Source organism: Muscardinus avellanarius, assembly GCF_963383645.1.
Source record: "Muscardinus avellanarius genome assembly, chromosome: 3".
In the NCBI taxonomy this organism is placed as follows: domain Eukaryota; kingdom Metazoa; phylum Chordata; class Mammalia; order Rodentia; family Gliridae; genus Muscardinus; species Muscardinus avellanarius.
The window spans coordinates 56,145,741-56,161,815 of NC_137788.1; the positions used below are offsets into that span (position 1 = coordinate 56,145,741).

The window sequence follows — 16,075 nt, forward strand, 5'->3', positions numbered from 1 at the left end:
GCTGTATTGAGTGTTTATGATTTTATATATGTTGTGCATAAATACAGATAAACTGAAGCTCAGTAGTTAAGTAACTGACCCAAGCTCACACTAAGTGGCAAAGCCAGAATTCAAACTCAGATGTGTCTGAGCACTGTCAAGGGCCTGGGGCACGATGAGCTTGGAATGTGGGTGGCACAGGTCCTAAGCTCCAGACTTGCTCCCTGCACAGAAACCCAAGCTGCGAGGTCCACCAGGAGCCGGTGACATACACAGCTATCGATCCTGGCCTGCAGGATTCCCTTCACCAGTGTGTCAACAGCAGGTGCAACCAGAGGATGGAGAGTGGGTAAGCATAAGCAGCCCTGGTGCAGAATGGAGACTCCGGGTTTGTGGAGCTTTTCCAGCTAATATCTATTCCCATGCCTGATGCTTTAGAAAGTATATTAGTTTTTCAGGTCTGAAACACCAGATTCCATGTTTCCCAGTTCCCCCCTGATACAACTATTTGGCGTTCTACCGTTGGCCAGTAGCATCATCCATGGATGGGAAAGTTTTTCTAGAAATAAGCAAATGTGAAGGGGCATGAAGCAAGGCAAGAGAGCAAGTCCTATGTGGTCGAGAAACAGAGCCCCACCAGCAAGGCTCTGGGTGTGGGGGGCGGTATTCTGAATCACACTGATTTTCTTTCTTATTAAGCAGGTCCACTCCATGGCAGTTTGGGGAACTAAAGCCTACATGTCCCCTGCTCCATCTGCAATCCCCAGGGTGTTTTGGACTAGAGAGCAGGAGAATAGTGCCTGTGATCAGCAACTAAGGGAGGGATGTGTGTGATTAGGTCATCATAGCTGGTTACCATTTGATTAAGCAGAATGAGTGTCCAAAGGGGACGGCAGCCTTGCATTTGGTGACTATGATAGCCAAGGAAGGCCTGCCATCAGACTGATTAGGGAGGATGCTAGGCAGTAGCCCCATTAATCAGGTTTGAGAGACACTGGTACTGTATGTCTTCTCTTAAGAGAATCATTAGACAAGTAATAAATTAAAGACTCTTAGGAAATTGGCAGTTAGATGTTGTTTTAAGTGGTCTCGTATTTTCAAACTTATTTGACTATTTCCTTCCTTGCTTTTCTTAAATAATGACCACACACATTGGGGAATGTTAGAATTTAACACAAACCTTGGGGTCATTTCTTTTTGGTCTTTTTAGATGATTTTGCATAACCCTACATTAATCCGTGATGTGTGGGTGTCGTAATTTAATTAACAGAGAGCGGTTTTATTTCTCTCATTTTCAAGTGGTTGAGAGGCATAAAACAGCTATCCCCAGGCAGACTATTGCCATTCTGATTTTATAAGGAAAGGAAACTAAAGGGCAAGTTGTTGGAAGCACTAATAAGTAGCAGAGCTCTGAGGAGCACCAGATGCCTGGGCTGCATGCCCTCCGCCCTCACTGCTGTCTGGAACATGAAGCCTCATCTCTCTGGCAGGGATTGTTTCGGTGTGCTGGATTGTGAATGGTGCGTGGTAGACAGTGACGGGAAGACTCACCTGGACAAATCCTACTGTGCACCCCAGAAGGAATGCTTCGGGGGGATCGTGGGAGCCAAAAGTCCCTACGTCGATGACATGGGAGCAATTGGTATGTTTATTGGGGACTCAGTAGTCTTTAGTTATGAAACCAAGGCAGATAATTACCTTCAGAGCTGGCTAGATATTCTGTGCAGAGACAGTAAGCAGCCATATAGCCTGCCAAATTTTGCAAGCCTGGAATTCATTCCCATAAAGCTTGTTCTGAGAAATACAGGCCTGATTTCCACACAGCTGAACTCTGGGGTCTGTGTGAATGTGCACCCGAGCTGTCAGAAGCTCCGGGCAGTGATATGTGGAGTGACCGTGCATATCTCTTTCCTGTGCAGCTTCTCCCTTTCCCTTGCAGCTTGTACACAGCAGTCTTACAGCTGCAAGTCAGTACTTAGGGGGTCAAAAGATGCTAGAGCGACCCAGGACTGCAATAGCAGCTGAGGGTAGGACAGGACACCATAAGGAAGAAAGCCCCTGGAATCAGGTTCCAGGACCTTGCACATACCTACCACCAAGGACACTATAGCCCTCATTAAATTTTTTTTCAATGCCTTTTTGAAATTAGCATCAAGTCCTAATTCTTACCTGAAAAGTAAGTCAAATATTTTAAGCTTTAATTATAACATAGTCCTTGATTAAAATGGTATTACATCCTAAAAAACCCATTGCAAGTTGAAAATATTCTAATTCAAAAAGCATTGAATACACCTATCAAACATCATAGCTCAGTAACACCGTACACCATAGAACATTTACCCTCAAGGTCATGTGGTGGTCTGGGATCTGGGGCTCTCTCTACTACCTCCCAGCATTGTGAGAGTCTATCCTGCCACATATAGCTAGCACAGGACAAGGTCCACATTAAAAAGTGGGTGTGCAGGTCCTACTGAATGCATTATTGCTTTTGTCAGTAAGTAAAAAAAAAAAAGGCAGTTGAATCATGATAAGTCGGGACTATCTATACCTTGATTTTTAAAATGTACCACATTATCCTGTCCAGAGGAAGAAAAGTTCGTATGGGCAGGAGGATTTTGAACCAGGACATAGTTAAAGCAAACTTCCTCCAAGAAGTCATTTTATATGCCCACCTGCCGGGTCCTACTTGGAAAATGCAAATGAGGTTTTTTAAATGGAAGCCATAAGCCCTGAAATTTTGTCTGTTTACCACATATGTGTTGTACCCTTTGTCTCTTATTTGAGTAGATGGGTCACATGTCTGCCCAGGAGGCCCACACTGCCCTCACCTCTATAGTAGGTGATCTTGCCTCTCTTCCAGTAGTAGCTTGTACCCCAGGGAACTAGGATTCCTAGCCCTAAGTGCTGCATATTTAAGTGGTTTTCATCTTCAGTCTACTCACTTGTAACAGTCCTTGCTCTCTGTGCTCTTGCTCTGTCTTGCCGACATTTCAGAACCAGGACATTAAATGACACCCCAGCTGTAACACAGCTGTTCACCAAAACCCTTCCCCCTCTGTCCCTCCCATCTCTCCGCCCTCCTCCTATGCCCACCTCCAACCATGGGTGGGAAATGTTAACAGGGAACATCTGCTTGTGTATCCACTGAAGGCGATGAGGTGATCACATTGAACATGATTAAGAGTGCCCCTGTGGGTCCTGTGGCCGGAGGAATCATGGGCTGCATCATGGTGCTGGTCCTTGCCGTGTATGCCTATCGCCACCAGATTCACCGCCGGAGTCACCAGCACATGTCACCTCTCGCTGCCCAAGGTGAGTGTGAGATGCATCCTGAAGCACCTCTGGGAGGCGCCTGCCTCCTTTGGGTTGTCCTGAGACTAGAAGGATAATGGCCAGTTGGTCAAACCTCTAACAAATTGCAAGAGCAGTGCTTACATCTTCTCTGTGCTTCTCAGAAGTCCCCAAAGCCTGTGCTCTTTAGGCCTAAATCCTGCAAGCCCCATTTTGTTTCTCCAGAAAAACCCCTGGATCCTTTCTCTTGTTTCCAGCATTAGCCTCTGTAGTGAGCCCCTCGGGGCAACTGGGCTGCTGAGTGGGAAATGTTGTGTGTCAGATACACTTGTTTTGCAATTCTGAAAAGACGGGAATATCAGAGATACCCTAGATCATCATTGCCATGAGTATGAATCTTTTCTATTGGAGTTGCTGTTATATTATAGATAATGTGAACAAGATCACGTATGAATTTTCACCTCTCTTAAAACAAGATGTAATCGAAGCCAAGTACAAAATAATCTGTAATCATGACCTCAATACCAACTTCTAAGTACGCTATCTGCACACATTTCAAAAGAACAAAAGCATTTAATAGCGGTTCCTCTCCTTCCTCAAGCCCAGGGACATGTAAACCTGACCTCTAGTAGAGAAACAGCTAACTCGGCATTCTTGCTGGCCTCTTAGTTCACCCTTGCTGCAGAAATGACAGGTCGATGTTGGAATGTGTCCCCATGGCTCCAACCCACCGCAGGACATGGGTCGTGTTGCCTGATTTAGTAACAGGGATAATAACAAGGAACCGTGCCTTTGGTGGGGTGTGGCTCGATCGAGGGTGCCCATTATCTAGTGTGACATTGCACCTGGTCTTCACAGGCTTTTCTAGCACCCTTTCCCCAGTGCAGTGGGTCATTGAGGATTAACGATCAGTTGGCCTTCCATCAACTTCTTTTCTCCTCTTCCTGCAGAAATCAATCTCAAGGGCCTCTTAATTGTTCACTTCCTGGGTTTGTTTTTTTGTTTGTTTGTTTGTTTGTTTGTTTTAACTGAGTTTGAACCAGAATCTAAGAGCACTCTATCACCAAGCTACATCCCCAGCATTTTTTATTTTTTTATTTTAAGATAGGGTCCCCCTAGGTTACTGAGGCCAGCCTCAAACTTGTGACTCTCCTGCCTCAACCTCCTGAGTAGCTGGGATTATGCCCTATCACACTTGCCTTGGTTACTCACTTTTTATTCTCCTTTGATTCCTGCTCCCTCTCCCCCTCCCCCCTCCCCCTCTCCCTCTTTCTCTCCCTCCCTCCCTCCCTCTCTCTCCCTCCCTCCCTCTCTCTCCCTCCCCCCCTCTCCCCCCCCATATATATATAGTGGGGTGGGGGAGGAGAAGCATCCATCATTTGCTTCCAAGACAAGATTCCCACCCACCCACCTTTTTTTTTTTTTTTTGGTGGTGGTGGTGGAGGCTGGGAATCAGATCCAGGGCCCCCGTGCATGCTAGTCAGGCAAGCGTTCCATCACTGAGTTGCACCCGGGGTTTATTCTTGATGGAATGCTGTCACCCAGCCATCAAAAGAGTTCTCAGCAGGGTACTAAAGCGGGTGGTTTTGTTTGATTAAATAGTCATGTTTCTCTCTTTTTAATGATGGGTAGAAATGTCAGTGCGTATGTCCAACCTGGAGAATGACAGAGATGAAAGGGACGACGACAGCCACGAAGACAGAGGCATCAGTGAGTACTCACCGCGCTGCTGAGCATGTCAGCAGGGGGCTAATCCAAAATAAATATTCTTTCTTATATCCTTTTGGCTCGTATTAAAATTTAAGGAGCTTTGACACAGTGGGTGTGTTTTTTTCCTCCCTTTCTCGTTTGGAATAAACGTAGGTCCTTGCTTTAAGAAAATTCTCAAAAGATTTGACAATGTTATTTTTTGCATCCAGTGCTTTGGCCTGAAGCAGCTTGCTGTCTCCCTCTTTTTTCCTCCTCATTATTTTCCAGCATAATGTTTTAGAAAGGGAAGTTCTTGTGTGCGTTTCTTTATTCCTGTGTATAAAACTCAGGAAAAATTTTGGAAGGTGCATTTTCTGTATCAAGAGTGTTTCTCTGGTGTTGAGATACCTGGCATTCAGCCACCTGGAAGGTGGCATCTTGATGCGGTTGCAAATATGTGATTAAGTCCCTCCCCCTGCCCTGGTTCTAAGTCAGCACCCCTCTTACTCGGGATCGCTCTTAAAGTTATTAATTCTAGCTCTTCGTAGAATAGCTTCCCCATCATATGAGTGCGCGTGCTCAGAGCGAAGGGGCGGAGGCAAAGGAGGTACTGGCGTGAGAGTGACACTAACTGTCCCTGACTTCCCGCAGTCAGCAACACTCGGTTCATAGCTGCTGTCATCGAACGACACGCGCACAGTCCAGAAAGGAGGCGTCGCTACTGGGGCCGGTCAGGAACCGAAAGTGATCATGGTAAGGTCGGCTCCCTGCCTTAGAAGACGCAAGGGTCCTGGTCCACTCCAGTGGGGAGGTGATGTCCCACCCTCCTCCTTCTCTCTCCTGCTCTGTGCTTAGTTCAATTATTTTGATATAGTCTCCCCCAAAAGATGCAATCCAGCCTGACACTGTTTTGTTTTGTTTTCTTTTGTTTTTTATTTTGCTGTACTGAGGATGAAACTTCTACCTCCGAACGACACCCCTAGCCTTACTTTTTTTTTTTTTTTTTTTTTTAATTTTGAAACAAGGTCTCACTGAGTTACAAAGGGCCTCACTAAGTAGCTGAGGTTGTCTGTGAACCTGGATCCTCCGGTCTCAGCCTTCCATATGCGGGGTTATAAGCATGCATCACCACGCCTAGTTCTGAAACTGTTTTGTAAGCGCCCAAGGCCAGTGTTGCTTATGTCTCTGAACTCACAGGCATTAGCCAGATGACCTCTGGGCACAGATTGCTTACCGGGTTTTTCTCCATAAAGAAGAATTCAGGCCAAGTATGGTGGCATCCCTTTGTAATACTGGTACGTGGGAAGCTGAGAAAAGAGGATCGTAGATTAGGAGCCAGCCACAGCAACCTCATGAGACTCTCAGCAACTTAGTGAGACCCCGTTCCAAAATAAAAATTTTAAAGCACTGGGAGTATAGTTTGGAGATAGAATGCCTCTGAGTTCAACCTCCAGTACCAAAAACAAAACAAAATAAAAATAAAGTAAGGCTGGGGGTATAACTCAGAGGTAGAATGCCCCTGGGTTCTACCCCCCCCCCAGTATCAAAATGAAGAAGGAAGAGGAAGAAGAAGTAAGAATTCAGGGCTGAGACTCAGTGGTAGAGGACTTGCCTAGTGTGTGAAAGGCCCCGGGTTCCATCCAAGCACCACGCACACACACAAAGGGTTCATACTGCCTACATACCTAAGTGCCCTACTTGAGTCTCAATAAAATCAGCATCGCTTTAGGATCTGCCACTCAGTATTGATGGTGGGCCCGTGGCAGCAACATCCAGAGCCCTCCAGCCCTGCGCTCATGGGGCAACACAGGGGTCCAAGCTGTCCTCTAGCAGTCTCCACTCTGATCCCTGTCGTTGTCTGAGAGACTCAGAGAAGACTTCACCACACAAACAACATGCTCACTCAGTCTTAAAGGATGATTTTTAAAAAGATATGAGCCAAGGATATCAGAGGTGAGAGAACTGGTGTGTGCAGACATTGATGCTATATAAAGTGTCAGAAAGACATCTAGGGAGAGTCGAGGCTGAGCAGGGGCCAAGGCCCAGGCCGTTCTGGGACTGAGCAGCCATGCGCTCTACCAAAGACTTGGACCTACCTCATGGCTTCTCGCCCGCTAGTGTCTCGCTCCTTATTGTTACAAAGACCTGTGGTGTGCCCTGGCCTGTAGGCATCATTGCCACCATTCCACAAAAACCCAACAGGAGTGCAAGAACTTTCCTGTCACTGTAAAATCCTTTGTTTTGTTTTGCAGTACTGGAGGTGTTCTACCACTCAGCTGTCCCCCCAGTCCTATTTATTTGTTTTATTATTCTTCTTTTTTTTTTTTTCTGTATCAGGGATTGAACCCAGGGGCATTCTACCTTCAAGCTACACCCCCAGCCCTATTTACTTATTCTTCATTTTAAAACAGGCTCTCACTAAGTTGTACGGGGCCTCACAAGTTGCTGAGGCTGACACCAACCTGTGCTCCCCCGTCTCAGCCTCTCAAGTATTGGGATTACAAGTGTGCACCACCACACCTGGCTTATTTTTTATTTTGAACCAGGATCTCACTGAGCTGCTGAGGACCATAAAAACCTTTGTACTTTTCAAGATAGTGATTTGTTTTTCCAAGAATTTTTACTTTCCTCTTAGAATCAATTCTCTTTTTAATGCATAAATCATTTATGTATGCCTTTTTGACTTGGCCCCTTTTTTTTTTTTTTTTTTTTTTGGTGGTACTGGGGTTACTGGAAGCCCTTCTTCCTCTGGGATACACTCCCAGACACCTATTCTTTATATTTTTATTTGGAAATAGGGTCTCTTAAGCCAGTGAGGCTGGCTTCAAACCTGCGCAGTCCTCCTGTCTCCACTGCCTAAGCACGGAGATTACAAGCGTGTGCCACCACGCCCGGCGACTTGGCTCTTTTTATACCCATTTCCCACCCTAAAAAAAGTCTACACGCTTCCACGCGTATGCTAAAAGTACAGGAGCCAGTATTCCTGCAAGGATGGCTGTCACCTTCCAGTTTCTTGCCAGGTATTCATATGCACTTTGGAAAACTGGAGAGGCTGAGCCTTTGCTTTGTAAATTGGAGACTCTTAATTTGAGCTTTCAAGGACATTGCTCCCACCAACTAAACAGAACCTTAGGGTTTCTATGGAGAGCCAAAACAACTTAAATTTTTCAGTTTCTTGACTTTCTAGCTCTCTCTCTCTCTCTCTCTCTCTCTCTCTCACACACACACACACACACACACACACACACACACACAAACAACTTTGAACCTGCATAAATCCCTTCTGCTAGGCAGTTCTGTGCTTCCTCCTGTGAATAATAAAACGGGTTTGGGGCTACTAAAGTTCAGCAGAAATCATTTCTTATTCAGCCGAAATGCCGGATCCTTTTTTCCTCTCTCCTCCATTGCATCAATCCCAAATTGGGATTCTGAGTGATGTTCCCAGTGTTCCCTGAGCCACCCCCTCCCATCATCTTAGTAAAATGGCATAGAAAGCAACAGCTTAGATAAAAAGAATGGTGCCATGTCAGTGTCTCAAAACCAAGGCATCCAGCTAAGGGCTTGGCTTCTTTCGTTTTTCACAATAATTGGATCCCTGTTTTCCCCAAGGAATTAAAAAAATGCCTTTGCATGCAGACAGAGTGCACCGCCAAAAGAAATGGCAGGCTGCAGCATTCCCCACATGCCCAATGCCTCGTGAAACTCACAGGGCTTAACTGTGTGCTGTCATAGCCCAGAACCCATGCCGTGGTCAGTAAAGGGAAGGGCATCGCTGATGTCCCTGCAGGCCCAGGGGCATCTCGGGAACAGTCACCTGGGAAATCTGACTGTCAGTCAAATGAGTCTTACTCGGCTGTACAGTCTCTAAAGAAGCGGATGCATCGGCATCTGTTATGTGCCGGGCACTGTGGAGCGAGTTGGAATGAGAAACTGATTCTTTCTCTAAGACTGGGTAGTTAGGGGAAGAGCCAGAAGATGGGGCCAAGCCCCACTTTCCATTCCTCCACCTCTTCTTTTCTTGTTCTTGTTGACGTTCTTATTTGGTGCTGGAGGTTGAACCCAGGGGCACTCTACCTCCTACATACACCTGCAGCCCTTTTTACTTTTTGTTTTTGGTACTGAGGGTTGAACCCAGGGGCATTCTACCTCTGAGCTACATCACCAGCCCTATCTTAGTTTTTATTTTAAAACAGGGTCTCACTAAGTTGCAAATGGCCTAACTTGCTCAGGCTAGCCTCAAATGTGCAATCCTCCTGTCTCAGCCTCCCAGGTATTGGGATTATAAGCATGGGCCACCACACCCTGCTATCGTTTTGTTTCTGAAACAGGGTCTCACTAGGTTGCTGAGAGTCCCACAATCTGTTTTGAAACAGGGTCTTGCTAAGTTGCTGAAGCTGGACTCTAACCTGGCTCCTCCCTCCTCAGCCTCTAAAGTACTGGGATTACCAGTATGTGCCACCACTCTGAGCTCCTTTTCTGTTTTTTTTTAAATATATAATATATATTTATATAATATAATATAATATATTTATATAATATATATAATTTATATATAATATATAATATTATATATATACTTTGGACCTGAGTTTCCTAATATTTAAAGTAGAATTAAAGCTGAGTATGGTCGCACTTGCCTATAGTTCCAGTATTTCAGAAGCTGATACAGAAGGATCACAGGTTCAATGCCAGCCTCAGAAACTTAGCAAGACCCCAGTTTCAAAATGAAAATTAAAAAAAAAAACTAAAAGGGCTGGGGGGTTATAGCTAATAGTTAAAATGTCCCTGGGTTCAATCTCCAGGACAAAAAAAAATTAGAATTAAAAGAATTCCTCCCAGGTAAAATAGGCTTGTAGCTCGAGGGTGACCTCTGCTTTCATGTCTTCACTACCCTGAAGGAATGTACAGTCTAGGAGGAAAGCAGAAATGAGTGCATGTACCTTTAAGGCTGGTACAAGATGGGATGTGACAGCTTCCGTATGAAAGGAATGGAACCAAGAAGAAAAGTGTGGTGGGGTCGGGGGACAGTTCACTTTTATCTGCAGGTAAATTGTGGAAGTGCCTGTGGGGGACAGGCATTGGGACTGGCTGTGGAGCTGACAGGATTGTAGTGCCCTGGTTCTGACTGCCTGGTGGGAGTTACTTCCACATGAGTCTCCATTGTGATACACAAACGCAAACTCCAAACCCATAAATATATACCTGCTAATACATAAGCATAGGTCCATGTGTTACGGTTCAGAGTCGCGAAGTTCCTCGAACTAACATTGAACATTACAAGCCCAAACTTGGAAACTTCTGGCTCCATTTTTATTTAGAAAATTTTCATGTGGCCAATGGTGTTTTGTATTTTAAAAGGATGTCTACCTCTGAGCTACACCCTCAGCCCTGTTCTTTGTTTTTTTGTTTGTTTGTTTCTTTTTTTTTTTTTTTTTTTTTTCTGTACTGGGAATGGAACCCGGGAGTATTCTACCTCTGAGCTACACCCCTAGTCCTATTTTTTAGTCTTTTTATTTTTTCAAACAGGGTATCACTGAGTTGTGAAGGGCCCTCACTAAGTAGCTGAGGCTGTCTGAGAACTGTGATCCTCCGGTCACCACCTCCCAAATGCTGGGATGACGAACATGCGCCACCATACCCGGCTTTTTTCTTTCTTTCTTTATTTCTTTCTTTCTTTCTTTTCTTTTCTTTTTTGAAACAGGGTAAGTTGCTGAGGCAGGCCGCAAATCCACATTCTCCTGTCTCAGTCTCCCAAGTGCTGGGATTACAGGCTTTATTTGTTTGTTCATTTATTTATTTGTTCACTTATTTTATTTTGAAACAGGATCTCACTGAGTTGCTGAGGGCCTTGCTAAGTTGCTGACCTTAAGCCTGCCATCCTCCTGTTTTGGCTTCCCAAGTACTGGGATTACAGGCATGCACCAGTTTACTGGGTTATTTTCAAGTTAAAAAACACCAACATACATTTATTTGTTCCTTGTGAATGTATATCTTAGTATCTCATTAGAAACTTTATGCAAGATATTCTGAATATTTTTTTCCTTTGAAGAAGAGGATTTTTTCCCTAGCTCCTGGCAGATTACTAAGTACTTAAAAATCAAATGCTGAGCTGGGTGTGGTGGTGTATGCCTATAATCATAGTACCTGGGAGGCTGAGACAGGAGGATTACAGAAACCAGTCTCAGCAATTTAGTGAGGCTCTCAGCAATTTAGCGAGACCCTATTTTCAAATTTAAAAAAAAAAGTCTGCATGTGTAGCTTGAAAGTAGAACATCCCTTACTTTAAAACCCAACACCACAAAAACAAAAGGCAAAAGCTAAACCTCATAAACCTTGTCAAAAACACAAGACCCTTTCTAGGAGCTGTAGTTACAGTCCTGCAGTTGCTATTTGTGGCCACAAGATGGTGCAAGTCCCCAGAGGGTCCCAACATCCCTTACAAGTAATAGAGGTTTCTTAGGAACCATCAGATAAAAACACAAGCAGATTGCCAAAGTGCAAAAGCCTAATCTTGGCTCCTTCATTCTTTATGGATGCTTGGCCTTTTTCCTGAAGCCTATTTCTCACTTGAGATTGTCTTTGCAGACACTTTTCTTTATATGCCTTTGGAAAGCAGTGTTTCCTTTGAAAATGTTAGCAGACAACCTTTGAGTTTAAAAACAGCTTCCTCCTCCAGAACTAGGGACCCTGTCTGTCTTCATTCATCACTGTTCCCAGCGCTCAGCAGAATTTCCTGGCACTGAGTAAACAGTTAATTTGTTGGGTGAGAAAATGTGTTTGTCCTTCTGCTTCTCTACAACTTGCTACCTCCCCTTCAGATTTCCATTAATATTTCAAATAACAGGAAGTTACAAAGGGATTGAGCAATAGTGTCATGATGAGAAAATTAGAGGGAATGGCTGTAGGATGAGGGTTTTACTTTGGAAGAGCCTCTGCTAAGGTCCTCATCAGAAAGCAGTAACAGAAGAAATGAGGATGTCCCGATTTGCCTTGGAGAGAGCCTCGCCATTACTCTACCGTCAGTGAGCCCAGGTCCGTGGGCGGCCAGGCTCAGAGCATCACTAGGCTCCGGAGAACCCCTGGGCAGGGCCCAGCGAACCCCCACGGGCCCTCATAATTAGATGAGACTGGTAAATGTCACACCAGGCAAAGCCACATATGAACAAGTTTATTTTTAAGTAACTACTTTGTGTGAGGCCCTGTATTAAACACTAGGAGTTCAAAAAATAAGTTTGTATGATTCAAGAAAAATTTGCTAATGTTTTACTATAATACAGTAAAACCAAAAAAGAGAGAGACGTGCATAGAATGGTGTATAAACTCACAGAAGGGGCATCAGGCCCCACGTGGCTGTTAGGACTGGAGGTTCGGGGGTGTGAATTTGGTTGGGAAAGGCTCCCAGAGAAGACCTGCAAACAAGCATGTGGCACAGCAGCAAGGTGAGGGTAGGTCAGACTCAGTGAATTTAACCCTGGGCATTAGTCAGTTTTCTGTTGCTGTGACAAAATACCTGAGAAAATCAACTGTGAGGAGGAAAAAATTTTCTTTTTTCATGGTTTCACATATTTCAGCCTGTGGTCAGCTGGTTCCAAGGCCTTTAGACATGTGCTAAGACAGGGACATCATGGCAGAAGGGTGCAATGAAGAAGGGTACTCAAAGCAGCCAGAAACTGGGGAGAGAAAGGGGACAGAGGCAGGATTTAGTCCCCAAGGGCACACCCCCAAAGATGCCCTCTTTCTAACCAAGCTCGTCCTCCTACAGTTTCTACCACCCCCTAATAGTCCACCGGGCTCTTAACCCACTAATTAACTCATGATTAATCCACCAAAGAGATTAGAGCTCAACGATTCAGTCATTTCCCAAAAGCCACATCTCTGAACATTGCAGCATTGGGGACCAAGCCTCTGACACATGAGCTTTGGAGGGAGCACTCCAGGTCCAAACCGTAATATATCAGGAATATTAAAATGAAGGATCGATTACTGTGGGTGCTTATAAATGCACAAAGGTAAGCAGGAGTCCAGGAGGTATTCGAGTCATCGATAAAGACTTTGCGATCTCACTAAATTTGCCAGGTGTTTTTCATTGCTTTTTGGGGCCCTAGGGATTGGACCCATTGCCTCCTGCATACAAGGCCAAGGCAAGCACTCCACCACTAAGCTACACATGTAGCCCGAAAGTCATGTTCTCCACTGTGGTCTTTCACGTGGCATGGCAGCTTGAGCAGTCCCCATGCTTTGAGGTTGTACAGCCGCACATCTAGTCTCATCCTGGACTTAACCAAAGCAGAGAAGCTGAGAAATTTATTCTGATTTCCAGTTTTTTCATCTTGGGTAAAAGCATCACCAGTTCCCTGGCCTGTGAACCTTCTTACCCATGATGTCAGCTCCCCTGACATCTTGACTAGGCTGGTCCATTTGGTCACCAAGTCCAGCATGCTCTGTCCTAAAATAGCCCCTTGAAGCCAGCTGCTTATAAGTGTAGAAACACTTCCAGGCACTGCTGCTGTCCCGCTGAAGGTCCTCACCTCCCCCTGCCCTATTCGCCAGCCACCTGCTAACACGCCTCCAGGTCCCATTGGCCAGGATCCCCTTGCACTTCCAAGCCTCTTGCTGGATTTCTCCTGTCCCTTTGCTCATATACACTTATCAAACTCCTCTCTGTCCACTTAGGCCCAACTAAAATGTGATTTCTGTAATATTTCTTCATGCACCCTACCAAAATCAGTTATTTCCTCTTCTGGATTTCAGTTATAGCATTTACCATTGTCTGCATTCATGGAAGCCTAGCTGTGAACACCTACCTCACACTCAGATTGGAAAATCATTAAGCAAAGGGGGCATCACTTACTTGTGTTTTTGTCATCTCCTCCTCCGGCCCATATGTTCAGCAGTGTATGAGTAACGGAATCACCTGTGCTTGTACTTGTTTTATTTCCCAAGTGCTCCTTGTTGAGCTCCTTCTGCAGAACCAGGTTTTCATCTTGGTAGCTCCCCCAGTGCCTCACGCGGTGACTTATCCATAGGAGATCCCCAGTACATACTTGCTACAATGATTATATTATTATTGTTAAATAAGTCAGTCCATTGAGCAAGGTTTCATTGAGGATGGAGAACTGCCTTTCTCACGTTTGCACAGTGCATACGTTTTCAGCCACAAATGAAGCCTGCCTGGCTCTTTGCAAGCACATCAGTTTTGCAGCCACAAATGTGACTAGCACTACCCACGGGTAGGTGCTGATTGATGCCAACCATAGATGCAACGAAAATATTAATGAGCTGTCACTTCTTGAAACGTTTAAGGGAGAGTTTCTGCAATATTTAAAAACATGCCGTGGTTCTTGGAACAGAATCCTTTGATCAACAAGGGCAATTTCTTTTGAAACATGTATGACTCAGAATACCGAAAGAAATTAATCTTTAAATGTGGTGAACCGGCTCACACAGGGAATAGTTGATTCCTTTTCTAGTTGTTCTGGGTAGATGTGGAGTTAGTGTTTGATTAGGTACTAGGACCTTGGAAAAGTTGACTTCTCTGATCAACGTTTCCCTCCCTTCTAAAATGGATATTAAAATGCATGCCTCATTGGTATGCAAGAATCGCCTGACATCAGCTTAGCCTGCTCTGGAGCAGGTCCACAGGAGACGGTGACAGTTGGTTTTGTCCTTATTAGCATCACGTGCAGATATTTCATAGCTCAACTTGCCACATCGGCCCCAAAGGATCTGAGTCTTGTTCGGGTCTTTCTCTTGAAACTATCTATTGCCTAGTTTGTGGCTTCCTTTAGTACGAGAGAAAATAACAGTCTCAGAAAGAAGTGTAAGAGTACAGTTCCTCAAATGTCTGCTGGCTATCTACACATGATGAAAGACTTAGGGTGATTTCAGTTTTTGCTTCATTGGCTTTGGGATTTGTGATGAGAGTTTTTATTTTGTTGTTTATTTTGTTCTTTCCATACTTTCTCAATTGTCTAAAAGTATATGATTGATGTATGGCTATTTTTAGGAAAAAACATATAAAAACATGTTACTTCGGCTGGGTATGGTGGTGCATACCTGAAATCGCAGTGCTTGGGAGGCTGAGACAGAAAGATCACAGCTTTGAGGCCAGCCTCAGCAACTTAATGAGGCCTTCTGCAACTCCATGAGTCTCTGTTTCAAATAAATAAATAATGATGTTGTGAAACTATAATGTACCAATAAATGTATAAGAAAATAAAAATAAATAAGATAGGGCTACTGGGTGTGGCTCTGAGGTAAAATGTCCCTGATTTCAATGCCTAGTACCACACACCAAAAGAATGTTAACTTCCGCATCTACTGACAATATGCAAACGTTGGCACCTGTGTATCACAGAAACATCAGCTGGACGTGGAGTCACATGCCTGTAATGCAAGCAACTCAGGAGGCTGAGGCAGGAGGATCACAAATTTAAGGCCAACTCAGCAACTTAGACTGTGTCTCAAAATAAAAAGTAAAGAGGGCTAGGGAGGTCGCTCAGGGATAGAGTGCCCCTGCGCCAATCCACGGTACTGCAAAAAGCACCTCTCGGTGTAGAAATGAATCTCCACATCTGGAAGCTGTCCACTCACCATTAGTTTTGTTCCTCTTTTAGGTTACAGCACCATGAGCCCACAGGAAGACAGTGAAAATCCTCCATGCAACAACGACCCCTTGTCAGCCGGGGTGGACGTGGGCAACCATGATGAGGACTTGGACCTGGACACACCGCCTCAGACCGCAGCCCTGCTGAGTCACAAGTTCCACCACTACCGCTCACCCCACCCCGCCCTCCACCACAGTCACCACCTACAGGCGGCCGTGACTGTGCACACTGTCGACGCGGAGTGCTAAGGAGCTCCTCGCCTCCGGAGAAAACAGGGTCTGGGAGACAAAGAATGTTCTGGAAAGAAAAAGAGCCAGCGTAAACCCCGCAGTAAGAGACCCCCTTGTGTTTGTGCTTGGTCCAAAGTGGTTCAGCTCGCTTCCTGCCTTGTTGACATGTTTGAAAACAGAGAAACAAGAAGTCACGTTAGTGAGGACAGGAAGCCGGGCTCTGAAACGGAGGGGGTAAAGTCTTGATTAATGAACCTGCCGTAATGTTAATGGAATGGA

The 16,075-nt window shown here is 45.0% G+C and overlaps 1 protein-coding gene across 2 annotated transcripts in view; it reads left to right on the forward strand.

Annotated features, from left to right (window-relative positions):
• Positions 1-15,814, forward strand: part of CACHD1 (cache domain containing 1) — a gene marked incomplete at both ends in the record, with an annotated part of 232,612 nt that extends 216,798 nt beyond the window's left edge. For both annotated transcript variants that reach the window (XM_080693401.1, XM_080693402.1), the window contains 6 exons: positions 212-328; positions 1,470-1,621; positions 3,130-3,291; positions 4,903-4,980; positions 5,611-5,712; positions 15,576-15,814. In XM_080693401.1, coding sequence (XP_080549527.1) covers positions 212-328; positions 1,470-1,621; positions 3,130-3,291; positions 4,903-4,980; positions 5,611-5,712; positions 15,576-15,814 — 850 coding nt within the window. The remainder of the gene's footprint in view (positions 1-211; positions 329-1,469; positions 1,622-3,129; positions 3,292-4,902; positions 4,981-5,610; positions 5,713-15,575) is intronic.
• Between the last annotated feature and the right edge of the window lie 261 nt (positions 15,815-16,075).